At 33.1% G+C, this 21,890-nt stretch overlaps 1 protein-coding gene across 7 annotated transcripts in view; it reads right to left on the reverse strand.

Annotated features, from left to right (window-relative positions):
* Positions 1-21,890, reverse strand: part of FBXW7 (F-box and WD repeat domain containing 7) — a 224,941-nt gene that overhangs the window by 68,806 nt on the left and 134,245 nt on the right. The window contains exon 2 of one of the 7 annotated variants that reach the window (XM_032148331.2): positions 4,060-4,237. The exons of the other annotated variants lie outside the window; for them this stretch is intronic. Coding sequence (XP_032004222.2) covers positions 4,060-4,237 — 178 coding nt within the window. The remainder of the gene's footprint in view (positions 1-4,059; positions 4,238-21,890) is intronic. 7 annotated transcript variants of the gene reach the window in all.

Here is a 21,890-nt window from a genome sequence, read left to right on the forward strand (position 1 = left end):
AGAGGCCAACTACACGGTCCACAAAGCCTAAAATATTTACTGGCCCTTTGTAGAAAAAGCATGTGGACTCCTGATTTAAGATGATGATACATAAGATGTGACAGTAATACCTTGTCAAATGACACACAAATATTCTACTTTTATTTCTATTTTTATTTTAAAGAAAAATAATTTTAAGTACGGTATTTGGAACAGAATTTGATATAGAATATAATCACTATGAAATTGTTTTCAACTACTGGAAACTTCAGTTGTACATTTCACTATTTCCTGAGTTCCTGGGTCTCAGATGCATAAATCCTTGTCCCTTATCTGTGCTCCACCCTTTCCACCAAAGCTCTACTCCATTCTCTCCTGTGTTGCTGATGCCTATGCTACACAAACTCAAGAATATATGAGGCACTCTAAATACAATATTTGTCTATAAACCAGCAGTCAAACCAGATATATTTAAGTCCCAAAGAAACCAACAACTGCATGTCATTTGGAAATTTCTACTAAAATAGTAACACTGAAGAATAATTTTAAGAGAATATTCTAAATGCTTAAAAGTGCTCCAACAAAAACAAAATGAGTCAAGAGATGAAATTTACGCATTAAAAGTCCATTTTCTTTCAACATACAATTACTATGCCGGGCATGGTGGCTCATGCCTGTAGTCTCAGCACTTTGGGAGGCTGAGGTGAGCAGATAAAACGTTTTGAGTCCAGGAGTTTGAGACCAGCCTGGGCAACAGGGTGAAACCCCATCTCTACAAAAATACAAAAATTAGCCAGGTGCAGTGGCGTGCACCTGTAGTCCCAGCTACTTGGGAGGCTGAGGTGGGAGGATCTCTTGTGCCCAGGAGGTGAACGCTGCAGTGAGCCGAGATGGTGCCACTACACTCCAGCCTGGGAGACAGAGTGAGACACTGTCCCAAAAAAAAGCAAAACAAAAAACCATGCAATTATTAGTTGTAAGATGCATCTTGATATAATTTCTCTTATTACTAGAAAGAAAAAAATGTTGCTAGGTAAGCTATCTAGTGCCATCAAGATGTACCCTTATTTCATATATGCTTATAATGTGAAAAAGTAATGCATCTTAGGATTTAAGAAATATAACATTACCATAATTAGGCATTCCAATTTCAAATAAAAAATAGTTATTTTTCTATAACCTATAAAATAACTAGTTATTTTAAATATCTTTACCTAATTATTTTATAGGTTAAATAATTTTTCCTGTAAAATTTATCTTCCCTTAAAAGACAACCAAGGCGTTTTTTAGTTAAAAATTGTATTCCCAAATTTTTCTGATACTAAGAAATACCTGCAGAACTTATTTTTAATAAGTATTCCAGCTGATATTTATGACCAGGAAAATCTGAGAAAACACCAACAAATTATGAGGACTTTAAGACTAAAAACATTTTTTTCTTTTTCTCTTCTAATTTTAGCTTTTTTTCAGAGGCAAGGTCTCACTCTGTCACCCAAGCTGGAGTGCAGTGTGCCATCACAGCTCACTGCAACCTCTAACTCCTGGGTTCAAGAAATCCTCCCACCTTGGCCTCCCAAAGTGTTGGGATTACAGGCGTGACCCACCATGCCTGGCCTAAAAACATTTTCATTTGAAGGCAAATGATTAATAGCTAGGTTGCTATTTATTTACTGTTGTTAGTATTAAATCTAATGCTTATAAATTATCTCAGATGAGCAACTAGAATAATTTACATAAGACATTAACTACCAGTACCAATATTACACTTAATAGTAAGGTAAATTAATTTCCTGAAAATATTTGAAGAGCTATAAATTGAAGTTATAGTTATTACTGCTATCTTAAAATTTTTCCACTATTTTCAAACTTTTTTTATTTTGTGCAAAATAGTAACTGTGCAAACATTAACTTGATTCAGTATCTATGATGACTGGAAGGAAAATACCCTGCTTTCAAATTTTAATAGATCAAGACTGCATATAGTCTCATAAGCAATAACTATACATTACATTCAGCTCACGACTTGGAAGGAAAAAAGTGGTCTGCAAAATACAGAAGAATGTTTGCTTTGTGTGCTTTGCTGTCAAGGTGTATAGCAATCTGCTTGAAAGAAAGTAAAAATACCCAATGTAAAAGCCATACAATACGTCAGGTACAAAATATTATTTATTATAACGTTAAAAATATCTTTAAAATTTCTAATAAAGAAAAATGGGAAAGTTAATAAATAACACAGAAAATGTAAACCAACTAACCATTTGAAAAAAAGGAAAGAAAGGATATAATTTCACAATCCCTCTAATATTTCTAGTAGTCAGAGTCAATGAGTTATGCAATAGCAGATTATTGGCCGGCAGGCTAAAATCGAATGTATTCATTTTGTTTTTAAGTATCTTCTAAAAATTTTTAATATGAATTTCATTTTTAATATTTAGTTTTATTCTGCTATTACAACTGCAAGGCTATAACTATAATTTAACATAACACAGTAACCTAGAAAAGTCAAATTAAATAGTGACCCCAGAAAGCCCTCAGGAAAGCCTTACAGTTCTCTATTCATTTATCTTACAGAATCTTCTCCTATGTCTTTTAAACTTAATGTCCATGTTAGAAGACAAAGACAGGAAATATATACCGTAACGTAATGAGGTAATCTCCCATATGTACTTGTTTATTAAAAATATTAACATCTTAACCCTTTAATTTTAAAAAGCCCTACACTTTTCTCAATTTTTAAGTTTATTTGTATTGATATTTTCTTTTACAGAAGTATAAGATAATAAAGCTATTAGAGGCCTCTGTAAAATGCTCAAATCAGAGCAGTGACCTCATTCAGAAGAAGCTATTAAAATGACAAGGTGAAAGTAGACAAAATAAAAGAAACACTTTCTTAAAACAGTAAAGTACAAAAGTAACAAGAGGGTGCTGGGGATATTTGTATTCTGTTTTTGATGTTTAAATTGTATTACATTTTAACCTCATGCAAAAGTTTTCCAACATGGCTGCCACTTGTTTGGAGTAGAAGTGGAAACTACTCAAAAAGAACTAAGCTAACTAGAAAATGTGTTTTTATGAAGGTTAAGTTCCAGCAAACAGAAGATTCTCTTTATTAAGGAGGAAAAATACTCTTCCAGTGTTATGGATTATTCTACTTAATAGAATATTTCCCCTTTAGCTAAAAGAAAAAGTACCCTACAATTATGTGTCAATTAAAAACAAAATAAAACTTTAAGAAACGCACAAAAAAGATAGAACCCTAACAGTGTTGATATACACAAATACACTCATTTAATCCCAAGCAGTGGTTTGTTTGTTTGTTTCAGGCTCATAAACCTATGTTAGATCTAAAAATATATCACTCTAATAAATAATTTGAAACTGGCAATTTCAATTAACTCAGGAAATGCAAAAAATTGCTCATGTTAACGGGTTAAAACTTGTTGACCGGGGAGAGGAGTACGTAATCCTGGGAAACATCCAATAGATCATACAAGTTCTACAAAATGTTTGTTAGTTCAGGATTGTCTATATATAAACCATATCGTGACTGCCACACAATGGCATGCTATTTTTATTTTATATAACAGTAAAAAGTAGTGTTCCTATTAAGTTTGAATGTAAGGAATAGCAATTTAAAAAAAAAATACAGCTTAAGAGGCCAAAGAAGCCTAAGGATTTGGAATACTTTTTAACGAATGAAATGCTGTATTTCCCATGTATAAGGAGAATACCATCAACTTTTTGCCTTTCATGCAAAATAAAAACTACAAATTTATAGTGCTAATATTTGTCAACATATTTCAAAACATACCTTTTTACATTTACTAATTTTAGATAAATCTGCAGGATTCTAATTTCATGAAAAATAAATGAGACAAAAAGGTGAACTGGGTAACCCTATCTTCTAGGCTCTATATCATATTATAAAACTATCACTTATATAAGTGTTTACTGGCTACACAATGCATTGATAGCTTTAATTTTAAATATCAATTGAAATTTGAGGCATCTCTTCACTAAAAGAGACCAAAGTACTTCATTTAAATAAACACTCATATTTTTCAAATGTGTGAGACTTACCCGTCTTCGACAAAAAGGGAGGCCTTGGGCAATGATGCTAATGCTAAATATCTTCATCACAGTTTGATGTGGTAGAGGCTCTTTTGCACTTCTAAGATCAACAGGAACCAAGCCATGGTTTAGAGTAGCTTTTCCCGGTTTTGACATTTTAAAACTCCTCTTGGTTGACGAATACTCTCTACATGTAATACAGGCACATTACTAAAAGCTCTAACCACTAAATTTTAAAAAAATATATTTAATAATAGTTTTTAAAAGGCTGAGAACCCAAGGCCTGCTGCTTTTGTCTTTCAACCTTCCCCTACCAAATGTCCTGACCTGTCTGAGGCTTGGTGAAGTGCAAACTATCCTAGAATAGCCAGGAATTATAAACTACTGAAGTGAAAGCTCCTGCTCCTGCCAGTCAAACAGCTGGTGAACCTCTCATACAACGTCAGTAATGTGAACACAACCAAAGCAGGGCTGTGCTGTAAGGTCCCTTTTAATATTTCTCCAACTAACTAACCTAAGAGTGTTTCCTAGAAAGTGAAAGTAAATTTTTACTTACAAAAATAAAATAAAAAAAACAAACATTGTATCTTGAGTATCTATTAAGTCTTCCTTATCCAAATGTCAGCATTAATACTTTAGGAATGTTTTGAATTGTGTTTCAAAATTTGTTTTGAATTTTTTGAATTGTGTTTATGTATGGTTTAAAAAAACACACATATATATGTTTGTTCTACCTTAGATATATTATAATGAACACTATTTTCAAGTGTGTGCTCTCTTTCCCTTTTCTATACACACCATTCTTTATCTCATACTCACTAGACATTAAATACTGTACACTCTGGTTCTCTAATGGCTATTAATACACACTTCAGATTAATCTTTGTACTAGAGTTTTCAATTGTCAATCTCTTTAATTCTGAAAAACTTATTGATTATACTTGAAAGTATAACAGTCACCCAATTGATTAAAGATATGTAAAAAGTGTATTTATTTATAAAGTAACCAATGATGGGAAGTAACTATAGTAAAATGGGAGAGTAACTAGCCGGTCCATTGCAAATCCCTAGTGCCTAATTTCTCCTTCATAGTATGGTCAGATAAATCTTCCTAAAACACAGAGAGGGAATGCGGTGTGCTGTTTACTCCTCAAGAACCTTCAATGGTTCTCCAAGGCCTAAGATAAAGTCTGGAGATGAATACTCTCCTCAAAGTGGCCCCAAACTAAACTTTCCACTATTATCTCAAATATTTCCCTAAATTAACCATTTGTGCAAGTGTTAATTAATCTTTATACTATAATCCATATTCCTAACAGATAGTAGATAATGATTGTGAACTATCCATTCACAGTGTTCAATCAACTGTTCTCTCTTTCCATTCTATTTTCTTCTCCCAACAGCCTGCTCCACTTATCTCTCCTTCCAACTTTTAATTTCCAAGCTTTTATGGAGTTTTATAGCAGGAATTTTGACGGTGACAAGAGAGGATTTGAAAGGAGAAAGTTAGAAATGGGTGATTTCTTTTTGACTTTGGAAATATTGGCATTGCTAAATATTAAAGTGGGCTGCTGGGAAGGCAATCTATGCACAAGAAATAGTCCCATTCCTACTAGTAGACCTTTCTCTTATACCACAATTTAAAATGTAGTTAAAAATGCAAAATCACCGGCAGCAATGCTACACAGAAACAGATTTCTCCAAAGATACGTAAATGGTCAATAGGCACATGAAAAGATGCTCAACATCACTAATTAGGGAAATGCAAATCAAAGCCACAATGGGCTACCACTTCACATCTGTTAGGATGGTTTTAAAACAAAACAAAACAGTAAACAACAAGTGCAGGCTAGGATATGGGGAAATCAGAAACCTTGTGCATCCTTAGCAATGTGAAATGAATGTAGCTGCTGTGGAAAATAGTATGGCAGTTCCTCAACAAATTAAACATAAAATCAGCACATGATCCAGCATTTCCACTTCTGAGTGTATACCTTAAATAATTAAAAGCAGAGACTTGAACAGATACCTACATACACATGCTTATAGCAGCATAATTAACAATCGCCAAAAGGTAGAAGCAACTCAAGTCTCAATCGATAAATGAATAAACAAAATGTGACATATACAAACAAGGGAACATTATTCAGCTCTGAAAAAGAAGGAAATTCTGACATATGCCACAACATGCATGAACCTTGAAGATATTATACTAAGTAAAATAAGTCAGTCAAAAAAGGATAGTGTATGATCCACTTATATAAGGTACTTGCAATACTTAAATTCGTATGGATAGAAAATAGAATCATGGTTGTCTGAGGCAGGGAGAGGGGGAAATGAGAGTTAGTGTTTAGTCGGCACGGAGTTTCAGTAGGAGAAAATGAAAATATTCTGAAGATGAATAGTGGTAATGGTTGTATAACAATGTAAATATATTTAATGCCACTGAATTGTATACTTAAACATGGTTAAAATATTAAATTTTATGTATACATATTTAATCATAAATTTTAAATGTTTTTAAACAAAAAAGTAAATGACTGAAAATGGAACAATCATCACCAAAAAAACCTCGAGAGATCTAAGGTTAGGAGAGAGAAGAGATAATATGAGAGTGTTGGAAACCTATAAATTGGTAGTAGAAAAAAAGTGAGAATGATATCCAAGATACCATGTCTACAGCCCTATGAGACAACTTACTACCCTCCAGAATGAATACTAGGTTCATGCTAGTCTTAGCATCTCCTCAGATGTTCACTTTATTTTCCAACATAAGACTAATCGTTTTGTTTGTGAAACATATGTCATATTTTGTCCTTCTGTCATTTTGCCCTTCTCTCATTAGACAATCCCTTTTGCTAAAGTAGGTCCCATGGAATATCCTTATCTCAGTTACTAACACTACCTATTTTGTTAATATTACAACAGTTTTCTGTAGTCTGAGATTATTTTTTTAAAAAAATCCGTCTCAATTCATACTCAATTGATACTCAAAGGTATCAATTATCCAACTGATATCTTTGAAATCAATTGGATAATTAACCCCTCTGAATTTCTTTTCCTGAACTACATAGAAGATACAATTTTACCAATGTGATACTCCAATGCAGAAAAATTAGAAGAAGGTAATATATTCTATGAGTTTAACATCTTCATTTGGCATTTAGAAAAATGAATCAAAGACCTAGTTAACAATCAGTGGTTATTCCACTGGTTGATAAAGATAATGTATTGAATATTATAATTTTTCACTTTTACATTTAAAAGCCCTCAAAGAACTCTAAAGTCACATGTATTTACATGCAGACATTTTAAAGATAAGAAAAATCCCTAATCTCAATGAGTCTAATCCTAACGGGGGGAAAAAAGATTTAGAATTGAAAAGAACTTGGATTGGGAAAATTAAAACTAAAATCAACAGTTTCTAGTTTCTAAGAGACCAAAAGTTATTATGAAGTAAAACTAGGCTTTTCATTTTCATTAAATAATTTACAATGACAACAGAAACAAAACATAAGTGAACATAATTAAGGCTGTTTGTACCTCAAATGTTGAGTTTTTTAGTGGATACCAAGTTTTGGTAAGCACAAGGGGGTGACATGTAATTCAATTATTATTTTTTTAAATCAGTAAATAGCTGCCCTCAACTGGATAATACAGGGCATTGCAACTGTGGCAGACCAAACACTGTAACAGAATCATGTGTTTGTCATAATATATTTTTGGTAAAAGAAGACATCAGTGATTGGGCAAAGTGAGTACTAATTTCCAAATATATATACTACAAGTTTCATTTTTTTTGGAGGATTCAAGTAACAGAACTTCTAAAGCGATATTCCCAATCAACACGAAACACTCAAAATACCAAACCTTCAAATATAGACAAAAACCCTAATAAATGAGGGAAATCATAGACAAGGTATATGAGAACCTCAACTGTTAATACTTCAAAATGCAGCTAACTCCATGTGTTCAAGAAAAGATAAAGTCTGAGTCTCAATTCTTCTCTTAAAAACATTAAAGATATTCTTTAATTACTACCCAAATTGAGACTCTTAAAAACAGACAAGCTCTTTTCAAGATGATACCACAAATAATAAGGCAGTGCAATATGATAGGTAGGAGCATGGACACCAGAACCAAACTGACCTAGTCCAAATCCTGGCTTTACCAGGTATGACCTTAATTTAATTTCCTTAATTTCACCTAGGCAGTACCTACCTCATAGGACTGTTGTGAGGATTAAAAATTAGTTGATACAAGTTTACAGAATAACGCCTCACATCTAGTAAGTGTTCGATAGTGTTAATTAAACTGTCATGATTACTGCTACTATTAATGGAATCAAAAGTCACATAGAGCTTTGTAGATTACATTTCCAATTTTAAAATCACCAGGAAATAAGGCAGAGATTCTAAAATCCATCTATAATAACTCTGGAAAAGAATATTTTAAAACATATTATCTGTAAGTTTCAGAAAGACTTCTATAATTCTGTCAAAATTTTTGCCAAAATATGAAGCTGTAGTATCTTAGCCATAGTGTCTTGGCATTTTAAGATTCCAGATATCACTGATCATACAAGACGGGCTAAACATTAGGGAACTTGTAGTAAAGAAAAGGTCTTCATATAAGGTAGCTTATTTTGTCCACTTATCACTTCCTGATTTTCTTTCTTCTAAAAATTTGCATCCGCAAAAACAATTATATATAAATGTTAAATGTAATAAAATATCACCAATACAGTATCTGTAAAATGCATTACAAGTCCAAGCACTCCAATTCTCTTGTAACAACAATAAAAATACCATCACGGCAATTTACTCTGGATTTCCATCTTCTCTTTCATTCAGTATTATAGAAAAGGCTAGAAATTTAACTGCTCCTGACCAAAGCCACAGCATATGAGCAGCACAAAGATTTTCCATTTTTCATAAATTATTCCTGAATCAGCTAAAACAAATCACTCAGAAGATGTAAATCTCCCTGCAAATTCAAATTGACTTTATACCAAGAGTTTTCAAAATCTTACCTCAAAAACTTTCACAGGAAGAATATCAATGTATGTTATTTGAATTCAGTATTATTCACTGCTTCTGTGAATTCAGGCAACAAGTGACTTACTCTGTTGTAGAAACAGAAAGTCCCACATGCTAAAAAGTCTACCATTACTGAAGTGCAATAAATCAGAATCAAAATCCTTCTGATCAGATAATACGGTATTATCAAGCATACTCACTTATTTCACAGATACAGAGTAAGGCAGATTATTTTCTCTACCAAATCAGTTTTTAGTCTTCCTAACATCATAGATATCAGAGTGTTAAAGTATTTCCCTACCAAGCAATTCACAAATGAAAGCAATTCATGGTTGAAGACGGAACAATTTAAACACAGAGGAAAACAATCATAAATCAATAAATTAAACCCTCTGTGTAATGATAAATTAACTATCAAGCTTGTATTAGCAATAACTGTAAAAAAAAAAAAAATCCAGCAAGCAACATACTACTTTAAATGCAGAAACATAAATACAATTAGATTGGGCATCAAAGAAAAAAAATATGCCATACTTTTTTTTTTTTTTTTTTTTTGAGACTGAGTCTTGCTCTGTTGCCTAGGATGGAGTGCAGCGGTGCAATCTCGGCTCACTGCAACCTCTGCCTCCCGGGTTCAAGCAATTCTCCTGCCTCAGTCTCCTGAGTAGCTGGGATTACAGGTGCCCGCCACCACGCCCAGCTAATTTTTGTATTTTTAGTAGAGACAGGGTTTTACTATGTTGGCCAGGCTGGTCTCCAACTCCTGACCTTGTGATCCACCCGCCTCGGCCTCCCAAAGTGCTGGGATTACAGGCGTGAGCCACTGTGCCTGGTCAGGATACCTTTGAAATTTTAGTATTTTTTATTAAGTTTTAGTATTCACAAAAGGTATGTCAAATAAATTGTTTTTATAAGATTAAAATCACATTTAAAATGATTACTAAAAATGTTCTAAAAGATATTTATTTACATGCTCAAAGTGCTCACTCAGATTACAACTTCCAATTATAATGTATTTGAGACATTATATGTATGTAAACATTCAATGGACAACATACTGCACTTCCCTGCTAATTTTCTTTATTTGGGCAACAAGGACAGCCCCTAAGAGAAATATGCTTGGGTTCTGAAGCAGCACATACAACATACACAAGTGTTATAAAAATGTGACCTGATAATTGGACATTTGCAAAACAAAAGCATTGCATGTACATGCCTATATACACAGATATGTAGCATTCTCAAAATAAAAATGCTAGAATACTATATAAGGTATTGTAACTGCTCTGATTTATGGAATCAGCATCTCAATGTTAGACATTTAAGCTGTTTTATATTCGTTATTTCCAAAAATTTTGCTGAAAATACATTATAAATTAACAAGTAAAACACAGAAAACCAACCAAAACAAGTGCTAATAAATTATAAGTTGACAGATGACAAAACCATCCCATGGTACATCAGAAACTCCAAGATTCAGGAACCTTAACTATTTAATGTCTTGCAGTACAATTACCTGGAGTTTATACTTCAGATTTCTACAAAGAGGAGGCTAAATATTTAATAGAAATAGATTGTCTGACTTCTCTTCAGATGATTGAGATTAAGTCCCTTGCAGGTTTAAGAGTACGTTACATCTCTAAATCAACAGAGTGAAAAGACAACCTACAGAACAGGAGAAAATATTTGCAAACTATGCTTCCAACAGGGGGCTGATATCCAGAATTTACAGGCAACTCAACAACAAAAACCAAATAACTTCATTAAAAAGTAAGCAAAGAACATGAATAAATACTTCTCAAAAGAAGACATACATACTTTTTCATGCCTACAAGCATGAAAAAATGCTCAACATCATTAATTATCAAAGAAATGCAAAGTAAATCCACAATAAGATCTCATCTCACACCATTCAGAATAGCTATTACTAAAAAGACAAAAAATAATAGATGTTGGTGAGGATGTGGAGAAAAAGAAATGCTTATACGGTGTTGGTGGGAATGCAAATTAGTACAATCTCTATGGAAAACAGTATGGAGATTTCTCAAAGAACTAATAATAGAACTATCATTTGATCCAGCAATCCCACTACTGGGCATCTATCCAAAAGAAATCATTATTTTAAAGATGCCCAAGAATTTAGTTGGTGATTATAATAGTTATACCTTTGAGTCAACTATGATAACTAACCCACATATATATGTGTGTACACACACAAATGGAATACTATTCAGCTATAAAAAAGAATGAAATGTCTTTTGCAGCATCATGGATGGAATTGGAGGTGATTCTTAAGTGAAACAACACAGAAATAGAAAGTCAAACACCATGTTTCACTTACAAGTGAAAGCTAAGTAAAGTGTACACATGACCATGGAGTATGTAGTAATAGATATTAAGATACTCAGAAGGGTGACATGCAGGGAGGATGCTGAGAGATGAGAAATCACTTAATGGGCACAATGTATACTATTTGGGTGACAGGTACACTAAAGGCCCAAATTTCACCACTATGTAATATATCCATGTAAAAAAAACTGCAGTACCCCTTAAATTTATACAAAAAAAAGTATATTACAGCTCTAATAATATTACATATATGGCCTTCTTTTAAGAAGGTTCAATTTGGTGAGCTTTCCTTTATTATAGTTTAGTGAACAATACAGCTAGTTTATAAAATATATCTAAATAAAATGCATTGCTTCAATTCTTTTGTGTCTGCCTTCTTTTACAAAAGGCATGTATGCCTGTGCTGTAAATGTTTTTGTATAGTAATAAGAAAACATTTTTATTGGAAAGAAGCTACAGGCATAATGATTTTTAAAGAAATTTTTAAAAGATGAAATTCAAGAAAAATAACCTCAGGATTTTTCTGATTCCATATTATACTACAATAATATGTGTGTGTGTTTATATATATTTTTTCCTCTCCTACCTACTATAGTGGTCTAAACACTAGCATACAGAGTATATTTGACTTTTTTTTTAATGAGTAAACTTTGGATTTTATTTCTATATTTGTGCCTAAGAACTTTAGTTGTTAAAATACTTTTCCTCATCCTTTCATTAAGCATTTTAAAAAGTACTTAAGATAAAACAAAAATCCAACTATCCCACTGAATTTTCTAAGTATTTCAGAAATGCCCAGTATGAAGTCTTCAATGACTTAACATAACCTGTCTCATGATTAAGCTTAACTTTTACAGGCTAAGAGGGTTACCCCAGCTGTTAAAATGGCCTTACACAGCTGCTCACCAAGAATTTAGTTCGTGATTATTATAGTTACACCTTTAAGTCAACTATGACAAAAATGACACAGTAATTACAGGTATTTCAGTCATGCAAAAAGCCTCATGTAATGACAGAGTAAGTGATTTAAAGCAACCTAATTTTCCATAATTCTCAAAATAAAATTTAAGTGTAAGAAAGACAAGTCCATAAACATAAACAGTTTAAACATAACAGTTTAAACTTTCAGTTAAAATAAATTAAACATTACTTACCAATAACACCTTTCTCTTATAAAAATTCTGAAGAGTATTGCAGGCCAGGGAGTCATAATACTAATTATACTAATAATTAGGACTAAGGAAATAATACTAATATTCTTTTAAAATACAGTAAGTAATTGTGTGTTTTTTTGCTATACAGCTTTAAAAAATTAAGCTATAACGCAGATGGCTCAACCAAATTGACAGTTCGACAAATTATAAAAATTTATCTTATGAAAAATAAAAAGCTACACTTATGGAAATATAAAAAATCTGAAGGAGTGCTAGTGCTTTAAATAGGTAAAACAGTAAGGAGGGGGAGATGATTATTTCCTACACTGTTGAGTTTCTGATGCAATTATAAATAAAAATCAATATATTTTGAGTAAGATAAACATAGTACTATACTTCATTTATATAATTTTCAGTAATGTGCTATGAAAGTATGTGAGATTTATTAATATTAACTGAAAGTACTTCAGTACAGAATTTAAGTATAGAATTAAAGTACAGAAAACAAGTATAAGATTAAGCAGCAGAAAATACATATTTAGAACTTAATTCTTGGATGGGCTGACAGTTGATACCACTGGCCTTTTATGCTATCAATATTACATACTCAATAAAATAATTTTTCTGAAAAATATCAATGTTATTTTTTGTAGCTGAGGTTTAAATTAAGCTGAGAGCCTAAGTTTTAATTCTTTACAATAAGTAAAACACTAACTGGCTATCAAGAAAAATTAAAAACGAAAAAACAAAACTCAATTCCTACTATTCTTTAGTATGCCTGTAATAGAAAGATCTTGGGATAGAAAGATAAATAAGTCTAAGGAGACTATCAGAGATCAATAAGAGATATACAGGAAGTCTGCAGCTATAGGGCTAAGAAAATACATACACATTGTTTCAGACTAGAACAATGATGAGGGGAAGAGATTAAACATTGACAAGAGTTTCTAGTAGATCATGCTTTGTATCACTTAATCACCACGCCGAAACCTTGAGGTATCATTATCCTTGTCTACTTGTTACAGACAAAACTAAGGCTCAGAAAGGCTTACAAATTTGCCCAAGGTAACACAGCTGCCAGGTAGTAGAGTTGAGATTTTAACCCTGGTATGTCTAATTCCTAAACCTGTGCTTTGTAACAGAACATCTATCCAATTCCACAGAATGTTACATTCTAACTTAGTTGTGTTACTTCCTAAATTAGTTGTTCAGAGACACTTCTTTGTCAGTGTTTCAGATATGTAAGTTTGTCAGATATAAATGAGTTCTAGATAACTGAAATAAAGTATTGTATAAGACATTTACATATTAAATATCGAATGTTTTAATGAGCCTAAATTTTATGAAGTCCAAATTTTAAAAAAGAAACAGGAATAACATCAAAGATATTATGACCTCTTACAGCAAATTGTATTCTCAAAGGTAGTCACAACACTGTCCCCCATCTTGCATGCTCTTCTTGCAATGTGACTCTAACACTCCTTTCACTAAGAGGGAGAGGCCATGTCCTCTTGCCTTAATAACAGGCCAGACCTTTGTGACTGGATGGTTAGAGATAGTAAAAATGGTATCATGTGACTTCCCAGGCTGTCATAAAAAGGAGATTCAGCTTCCACCTTGCTTGCTGGAACACTCACTTGGTAGTCCTGAAGTGCTGGCTAAGTAGTACCTTCAGGCCACCATGCTCTGAAGAAGCCCAAACCAGCCCAGGTAAAAAGACCGTATTACATAGAGATGTTCTGAGATGATACGGAAAAAGAATTTCTGGGTCAGCCCTCAGCTGTTCTAGACCCCCGCTTTTGCACCTCCAGCCATGATCTGACTGCCACCCAGAGTTAACAATGGCCAGATCAGCCCTCCTCAAATTACAAACCTATAAGAACAACGAGAAATAATAAAATAATTCTCGTTTGTTATAATCCACAAAGCTTTGACTGTGATTGGTCAGGTGACAATGGATAACCAAGACATCTTATAAAACAAGGAGCTCTAAGTTGGTTTATAGTCATCCTAGTGGGAGTGTTAATTTTACAATGTAACAGGAATGGAAAGGATAACAGGTGATTCAAAATGAAAACGTAAGTGATCATCTTGAGGATGGCGAAATTTTGGGTGACAATTTTCCACCTTGATACTCAATGGAAATGAGGCCTTAGCAAGTTTCTATTTTCATAATAAAACTTTTTAAAAAGTTGCATATTACTTTGGCTTGAATTTACATCTAAAGTCATTTGACGTTATGACCAAGAAAAGAAAAATCAAACTCACTTTTGGATTTCCTAAAATCATGCTTTTGTCTATACTTCAAGCAAACTCAGATGACAAATAAGGCAAGCATAATAAAGGAGAAAAACAAATTGGGTTTAAGACCTGAAAAGCCCTTTTAGAAGGTACAAGTGATGTTGTCATGTAAGTACCCAGGCCCAGCAAGGCCATTTGTTCCATATTTTCAAAAGAAGGTGAAAAAAATCAATATTTTTATGTGAACTCTCAAGATTTTCCAATGTTGGCAACAAATTTAAATGTGTTTTAAAAATACATTCAATGGTAAGCTGTCATGATGAAAAGAAAAAGACTTAAATACCTACTACACGAGGTACCATTTTGTAATCTCTATTCTGTTCCCTTCTGAGTAAAGAAGCACAAAAATATAATTAAAATATAATGTAAGATTAGTGATAATCTAACTGATAGAGAATAATGATTCTGTCTTAATGTTTTAATTTTCTTTTCTATACCAAGTAACAGAGTAAAATGATGATGAATAAACCCCAAAACTGAAACACGTGATAAACACTACAGAGGTACCTCAGTATATTTTTCACTCATTAAACCCTAAGACAGATGGCAGCATATCGGTAAAGTACAAACAATGCATTCTAGAAAATTAAACTTATAATGTAGATTTATATTAATAGAACCAACATCTGTGTAGCTAAGCAAATGAATAACTGTTGGCACTTACTCCTCAAATTCACCGGTACCTTCTTCATACTTCCATTCCTCATTTGCATCTGATTTCAATAACCAAAAACTGCCATGGAAACTAACCAAGTAATGCATCTCCTAAAAGCAACTGCTATTTCTAAAGCAGAGAAACTACCTTTTGCATCAGCAAAAACCAACTGACAGAAGGACAACGTACGTTTGAATAAAATAGACCCTTTTCTGGGGAGGGGGAAAGATACAAAAAAATTTTAAACATCATTTTTAAGCCTGATCTATGAAAACAATCATCATTCTTCCTGCATTTCATATAATTAGAGGTTAAAGTTTATATGCAAGATGCTACCCTGACAATACTTATTACAAGGAATGAAGTTAATATCCTATGTCAGATACAGCTAGAAGTTATCCCAATAATTTACAAAGTATTCTCTAAAATGTATCCTAAAGATAATTTTAACCTACCCAAAACTATTGTTCCATTCATAGTGATTGCTTCATTTGTTTATAATCATCTCTTCACGGTGAAAAACTTAGATATGTTCTGTAGTATCAAGCAGTAATTCTAGAATTTCTATAGAAGTGCCAAAGAACATCTTCCCTTGCATTTATTCCAGTTTCAGCTATTCAGTTCAAGAACACCCAAGTATCATTACTAAGAATAAAACTTGCCTTTTCCTCTCTTCTGAACATTTTCATATGAGTACTCAAAGCTCTAAGATTACCAAAATTGACTTCTAAGTTCTTTTACAAATTCCTTCTAAGCTCAGCATTAACAACCAATTAGGGAAAAAATACCTGTCAGGGATCAAGAGTGCTTCATAGTTAGCAGTAACAAAATGTGCAATATCAAACAGCTGAACTCTATGCTAAAAGCCATAATAATGTAGGCAAAAGTCAATGGAATAGTTTCAACCCACCCAAAAGAGTATCTTTGGAACTAAAAATATTTTGCATAGCATTCCTCCCAGCCTGAACTAGTTAGTTATAGCATAAACTTGTAACATTACAATAATTAACCTTATAAAATATAATAGCAAATGCTCATTAAGGATTTGCTATATGCCAGTCATTGTCCTGAGTACTTTGCCTACATTACCTCACTGAATCCTCTCAATAACACTATGTGGTAGATACTACTACCGTCCCTAAGAAACTCTACAAGGTTAACGGTTTGTACAAGGTCAAACTGCCATGAAGTGACACAGCTAGCATTTGAAAATTCCCCCATAGTTTTGACCTTAGAGATCACACTCTACCACTATTCACAAGCATTAATGCATTTGTTACAGATATACTGTTGAGGACATGATCTACTGAGTCACTCAGGAAGCCCTATGTGGGAAATTCCTTTTATATAACATTAGGAAAGATGCATGGGTGTGCATAAGTGTGTGTGTGTGTGACATATTTTCTCTTCCCCTGAGGACTCAGTACATCATCTTAATTTTATCACAGGGCAGCAGAGACACCAAACTACACACCAGTGTTTTGCAAACTTCAGTTTACATGAAAATCATTTGAGAGCTTATTAAAAATGCACATCCCGACCCTGGAGTTTAGTTAAGTAGCTCTGGAGAGTAACCCAGAAATCTGTTATTTTTAAAAAGCACTCCAGATGCTTCTGATGCAGCTGGTCCAAGGTAACACTTTGAAAAACACTGGTGCAGACACTTAAGAGTGGACAACCTATATGCTATTACTAGCTTTCTCCAGCTCATCATAACTCATTCCTTACCTCTTCTCATGACCTCGCCCTCATATTCTACTCCAGTATTGTCCCTGGTTCTGATTTTCATGTACACTTTGTCACTTTATTATATGTATTTTTCCTACATATAGACCACTTCAAATCTCAAGTTCCTTGTGGAAGTTGGATACTCATTTCTTCAAAATGAGGTCAATTCATTTGGCAGTTTAATACCTAAAATCAGTATACCAGATTCATAAGGAAAAGTCTGTAGGTCACCGGCTAAAGCACTTACAGTGCTATGCATATGCCGCACTACCACTCCAAACAACCCAATTCCCATTAATGGATCAGCACTGGAGGCAAAATATCATAATTTTGCAATGGGTGATAAACATTTCTACAGAAGTGCCAAAGAACATCTTTCCTTGCATTTATTCCAGTTTCAGTTATTCAGTTCAAGAATAATAGTCCATTCTTTTCCCTACATGATGTCTAGTGAAAAACGGGTGGTCTATGGGTCAAATCAACCCACGGAAGTGCTTTTGCAAAATTTGGACACCAATATATTTTAAAGATTAAGAAATAATCATCTGAAAATCTGAAATTCCAATGAATTTTGAAAAATTCAAAAACATGGCAATATCAAGACCCTCTTTTTAGAGAAGTTTTAGCTCCCTGGCTCTTATATTTAGTCCATTTCATTCATATCAATTAACCTTCTGGACCCTATGGTCCAGAGGGTTTTCTGCTTGAAAATCATTCCAGGTTAGTAAATAAATCATTGATGGAAATTAGTTACAATACAGGTGTATGATATTCTAGAAACATCTCTAGTATTCATATTCATACTAACCTGCTTTTTCGAAACCTCTGACTTCTGGGTGGATAAAAGTGATCTCTTACCCTTTACAAAATACTACATACCCTCAATTCTGTACTTGCCCCCTCCCATTAACCCTTTTAAAATGTAATGCAACTTACAATGAATATATGCATTTAGCATAGTAATCTACTCCCAACATCGTCCTTCCCCAACCCCTCCCTACAAGAGCTACTATTAAATTATGGCATATCTTAGAAAAATAATGGCAATTCTTTGAGTGCTCAATAATACCATTAAATGAATCAAGTTTTAACTAGTAAGCCAGTGTTTTCTCCAAACACGTGTTAAAGACACAATAATGGATGTCTTCAATCCATCAATAGCATCTATTATCTCTGCCACTCAAAGAAGGAGTCCGTGTGTTTTTCAACATATCCAGATACTGATCTTTTTATTTGATTTACCTTCTTGACCATTTAACAGTTCAACATGCACCACCTATATTAACAATAACTCATTTCATTACCTGTGCAAAAGGATCAGAATTCAAGCTCAGCCTTCAATTACCTAAGCTCATGTCAATCTGCCAATAAATGTGGTTTTCAGAAAATGGCAGTGATACAGAAAGCTAGCAAACACACCACTAAGGCATAAGAAATATTATCAGTTAGAGAATACCGTTTATCATAGCGGTGACTTTAAAATAATAGTAAGTTCATCAATATTCAAGAGGACTAACATCTCAGTAAAATTTAGAACTAAAGATCAAAGTTTTGTCACTCCATTATAGTAACTAATTTGAAGAAATAATTTAAGGTATTATAATTGGCAAATCAAAGGAGGAGAGACTTAAAAGACGAGATTCTTTTAAGTCTTTAAGTGAATTATTGTTCCTTCTCTTTCACATGACCCTCTTTTATTTTCTCCTGTAGGTGTAAACAGTGTGTTTCCTCTAAGTTCATCATACTAATCTTCCTTCATCAAAAGACAGTGTAAATAGTAGCTAACGAGAATGTCCCTATTTCTGCCCCCCCCAAAACATAACACAGAAATTAATAATGAAAAGTGCTGTCTAAAGTATATCTAAGGAAGAAATTAAAATTTAGCCAAGGCCCTACTTAGATCTTGAACTTCTTCTCTAGAAGCTATCAAAGATCCAAAAGTATACCGTCCATGGGTCATATGTAGCTCAAAGTCAGTTTTTTGGAGCCAGCACAATGTTTTTCTTTTTCTTTTCTTGATATTTCTAAAGACAGAGTCTCACTCTGTCACCCAGGCTAGAGTACTGTAGTACTATCACTGCAGCCTCAAACTCCTGGGCTCTAACCATCCTCTTGCCTCATATTTTTATTCTTTTAACAGAATATTAACACCTTTTGGGGAAGGCATATCTTATGTAGTTCGTAAGAGCCTGAACAGTCTTACTGGCTATTCGTGACTCTCTTCACACATTGACATTACCTATTTAAGTTCCTATAAGTTGTATTTCTCATTTCTTTACCCTAAGCAGCCAAAAAAAAAAAAAAAAAAATTGAAGAAGATTAAATCAGTTGTTCAAATATTCTTTACTCCAGGATGATTAGGTGGTTATACCCCACAATATTACTTTCTGTGCTAATACAAGATGACATTTAGACAGGGAAGTAGCTTCTGTGGAGAGATAATTCTTTTCTCACATACATGCCAAGAAGTCCCAGAGCAAATAACAATGAGAGGCCTATTCTTTTTACACGTATATGTTGAGATACTTGAGAAATTTTCTAAAAGCATACTTATACTTCCAAAGCATAGTAAGTCTGCACATACGTTTATCCCAAGATTCACTCTTTTATCACTTTTTGTTGTTACTAAGTAGCAAAATGCTAGTTGCTTGTTAAAAGAAAAAGCAAAAACAAAAACCCTAGGTATCCCACATATTGACAGTGTACATAATTACTCTTCAGTGTATACTCCAAATTCTGAGCAAGACATACTATACTAACACACAAAGTAGGAAAGACAAGCACATACTAAATATATTTAAATACATGGAAAGCAGCTCTATCTATAAGGTGCTATATGGCCCTCTAGTGTTCAGTGAAGAAACAGATAAATTCTTAAGGAATTGTGTGCTTTTGATATGATGTTTCATAGTAAAAAAAAAAAAAAAAAAAAATGCTTTATAAAATTTTCTACGTATGCTAAACATACTAACATATGATTTCTACAAAAACCTAAATATTTTATATCTTTTGTGATTTTACATCTTTGTGCTTTCTTTTGAATTACTATCCATATTAGAATATCAAGTGAAAGAATTCTGAAATGTTCTTAAATTTTTTCCCACAAATAACTGTAAGGCTAAATGAAAAAAAATAGCATTTCCAAATTAAGAACTAGACAATACTGAATCTAAGGCAAATTTCAAAGAAAAAACAAAAGAACGGGGTCGTGTCTACAAACTAAGTATTTAAACATACCTAATCTCAATTCCCTAACCATATTTTCTTTTCTCTCTATTCTACTTCTGATCCATCCAACTTGATTCTTTTTATCATGTTAATTTATAGAAAATAGAGATTAATTAAATACACAAAATTATGTCTCTCAGAAGAGAGGCCAAAGATAGAACTGAGATTTCAGGACAAGAATCAAAGTAAAAGTAGACCCACAAGCAGAAAAGAATCTCATTAATAAGATTCATAAAATTGTAACCACTGGCCAAATGTTTGAAAAATTGATAATACTGTTTAAAGTTGGTGAAATAATTCCAAAAGGAACTTACATTTGTTATATGTTTAAAATATATAAACCTTACATTTACTGTTTATATATTGGGGTTTTATCAGGGGAGAGGTGGGAACTGAAATATGAGCAAGATACAAAATTTATCCCCAGCTTTTTCACTCATTTGCTAGCGTTAAGCAATTAACATTTTCAAGCTAAACCTTTAGAAGCTACAGGAGGACTCTGTGAAGATCCTATACTTGGCACCAACATCAATCCTTCAAATGTCAAGGAAAGGTAAATTGCCTATGGCATGGAAATTCTGCAAACAACCTTCAAAGTACCACAGAGTCATCTACTAAACCATTAAGAAGTAAGATAGAAGGACTCTTAGCAAACTAGGAATAGAGGGGAGGAACTTTCTCAACTTGATAAAGACTACCTATAAAAAGCCTACAGCTAACATCACACTTAAGGATGGAAACTCAAAGCTGTCCTACTAAGATCAGACACAAGGCAAGAATGTCCTCTTTAACCACTGCTTTTCAACATCGTAGGGGAAGTCCTAGTTAAAGCACAAAGACAAGAAAAGGAAGTAAAACATAAAGAGATTAAGAGGAAATAACACTGTCTTTTTTGGCAGATGACATGACCCTCTACATAGAAAATCCTAAAAAACTGACCAAAAAAAAGCAATTATAGCAAGGTTGCAAGATATAAGATTAATATATATAAAGTCAATTATTTTCCTATACACCAGCAATGAAAAAGTGAAATCTGAAATGACAAATACAGTATCATTTACATTAGCAGCCCCTGAAATAAAATATTTAGGGATGAATCTAATAAAATATGTATAAGATCTACATAATGAAAACTATAAAACTCTGATAAAAAAACATCAAAGAAGAACTAAATAAATGGAGATATATTCCATGTTCTTGTACAGGAAGACTCAATATTGTCAAGATGTCAGTCCTTGCCAATCTGATCTACAGTTTCAAAGCAATACCAATCAAAATCCCAGCAAGTAACAGACATCGACAAACTGATTCTAAAACTTATATGGACAGGCAAAAGACCCAGAAGAGCCAAAACGATACTGAAGGAGAGGAACGAAGCTGGGAGAT

This window comes from Hylobates moloch, unplaced genomic scaffold, assembly GCF_009828535.3.
Source record: "Hylobates moloch isolate HMO894 unplaced genomic scaffold, HMol_V3 SCAFFOLD_3, whole genome shotgun sequence".
Classification (NCBI taxonomy): domain Eukaryota; kingdom Metazoa; phylum Chordata; class Mammalia; order Primates; family Hylobatidae; genus Hylobates; species Hylobates moloch.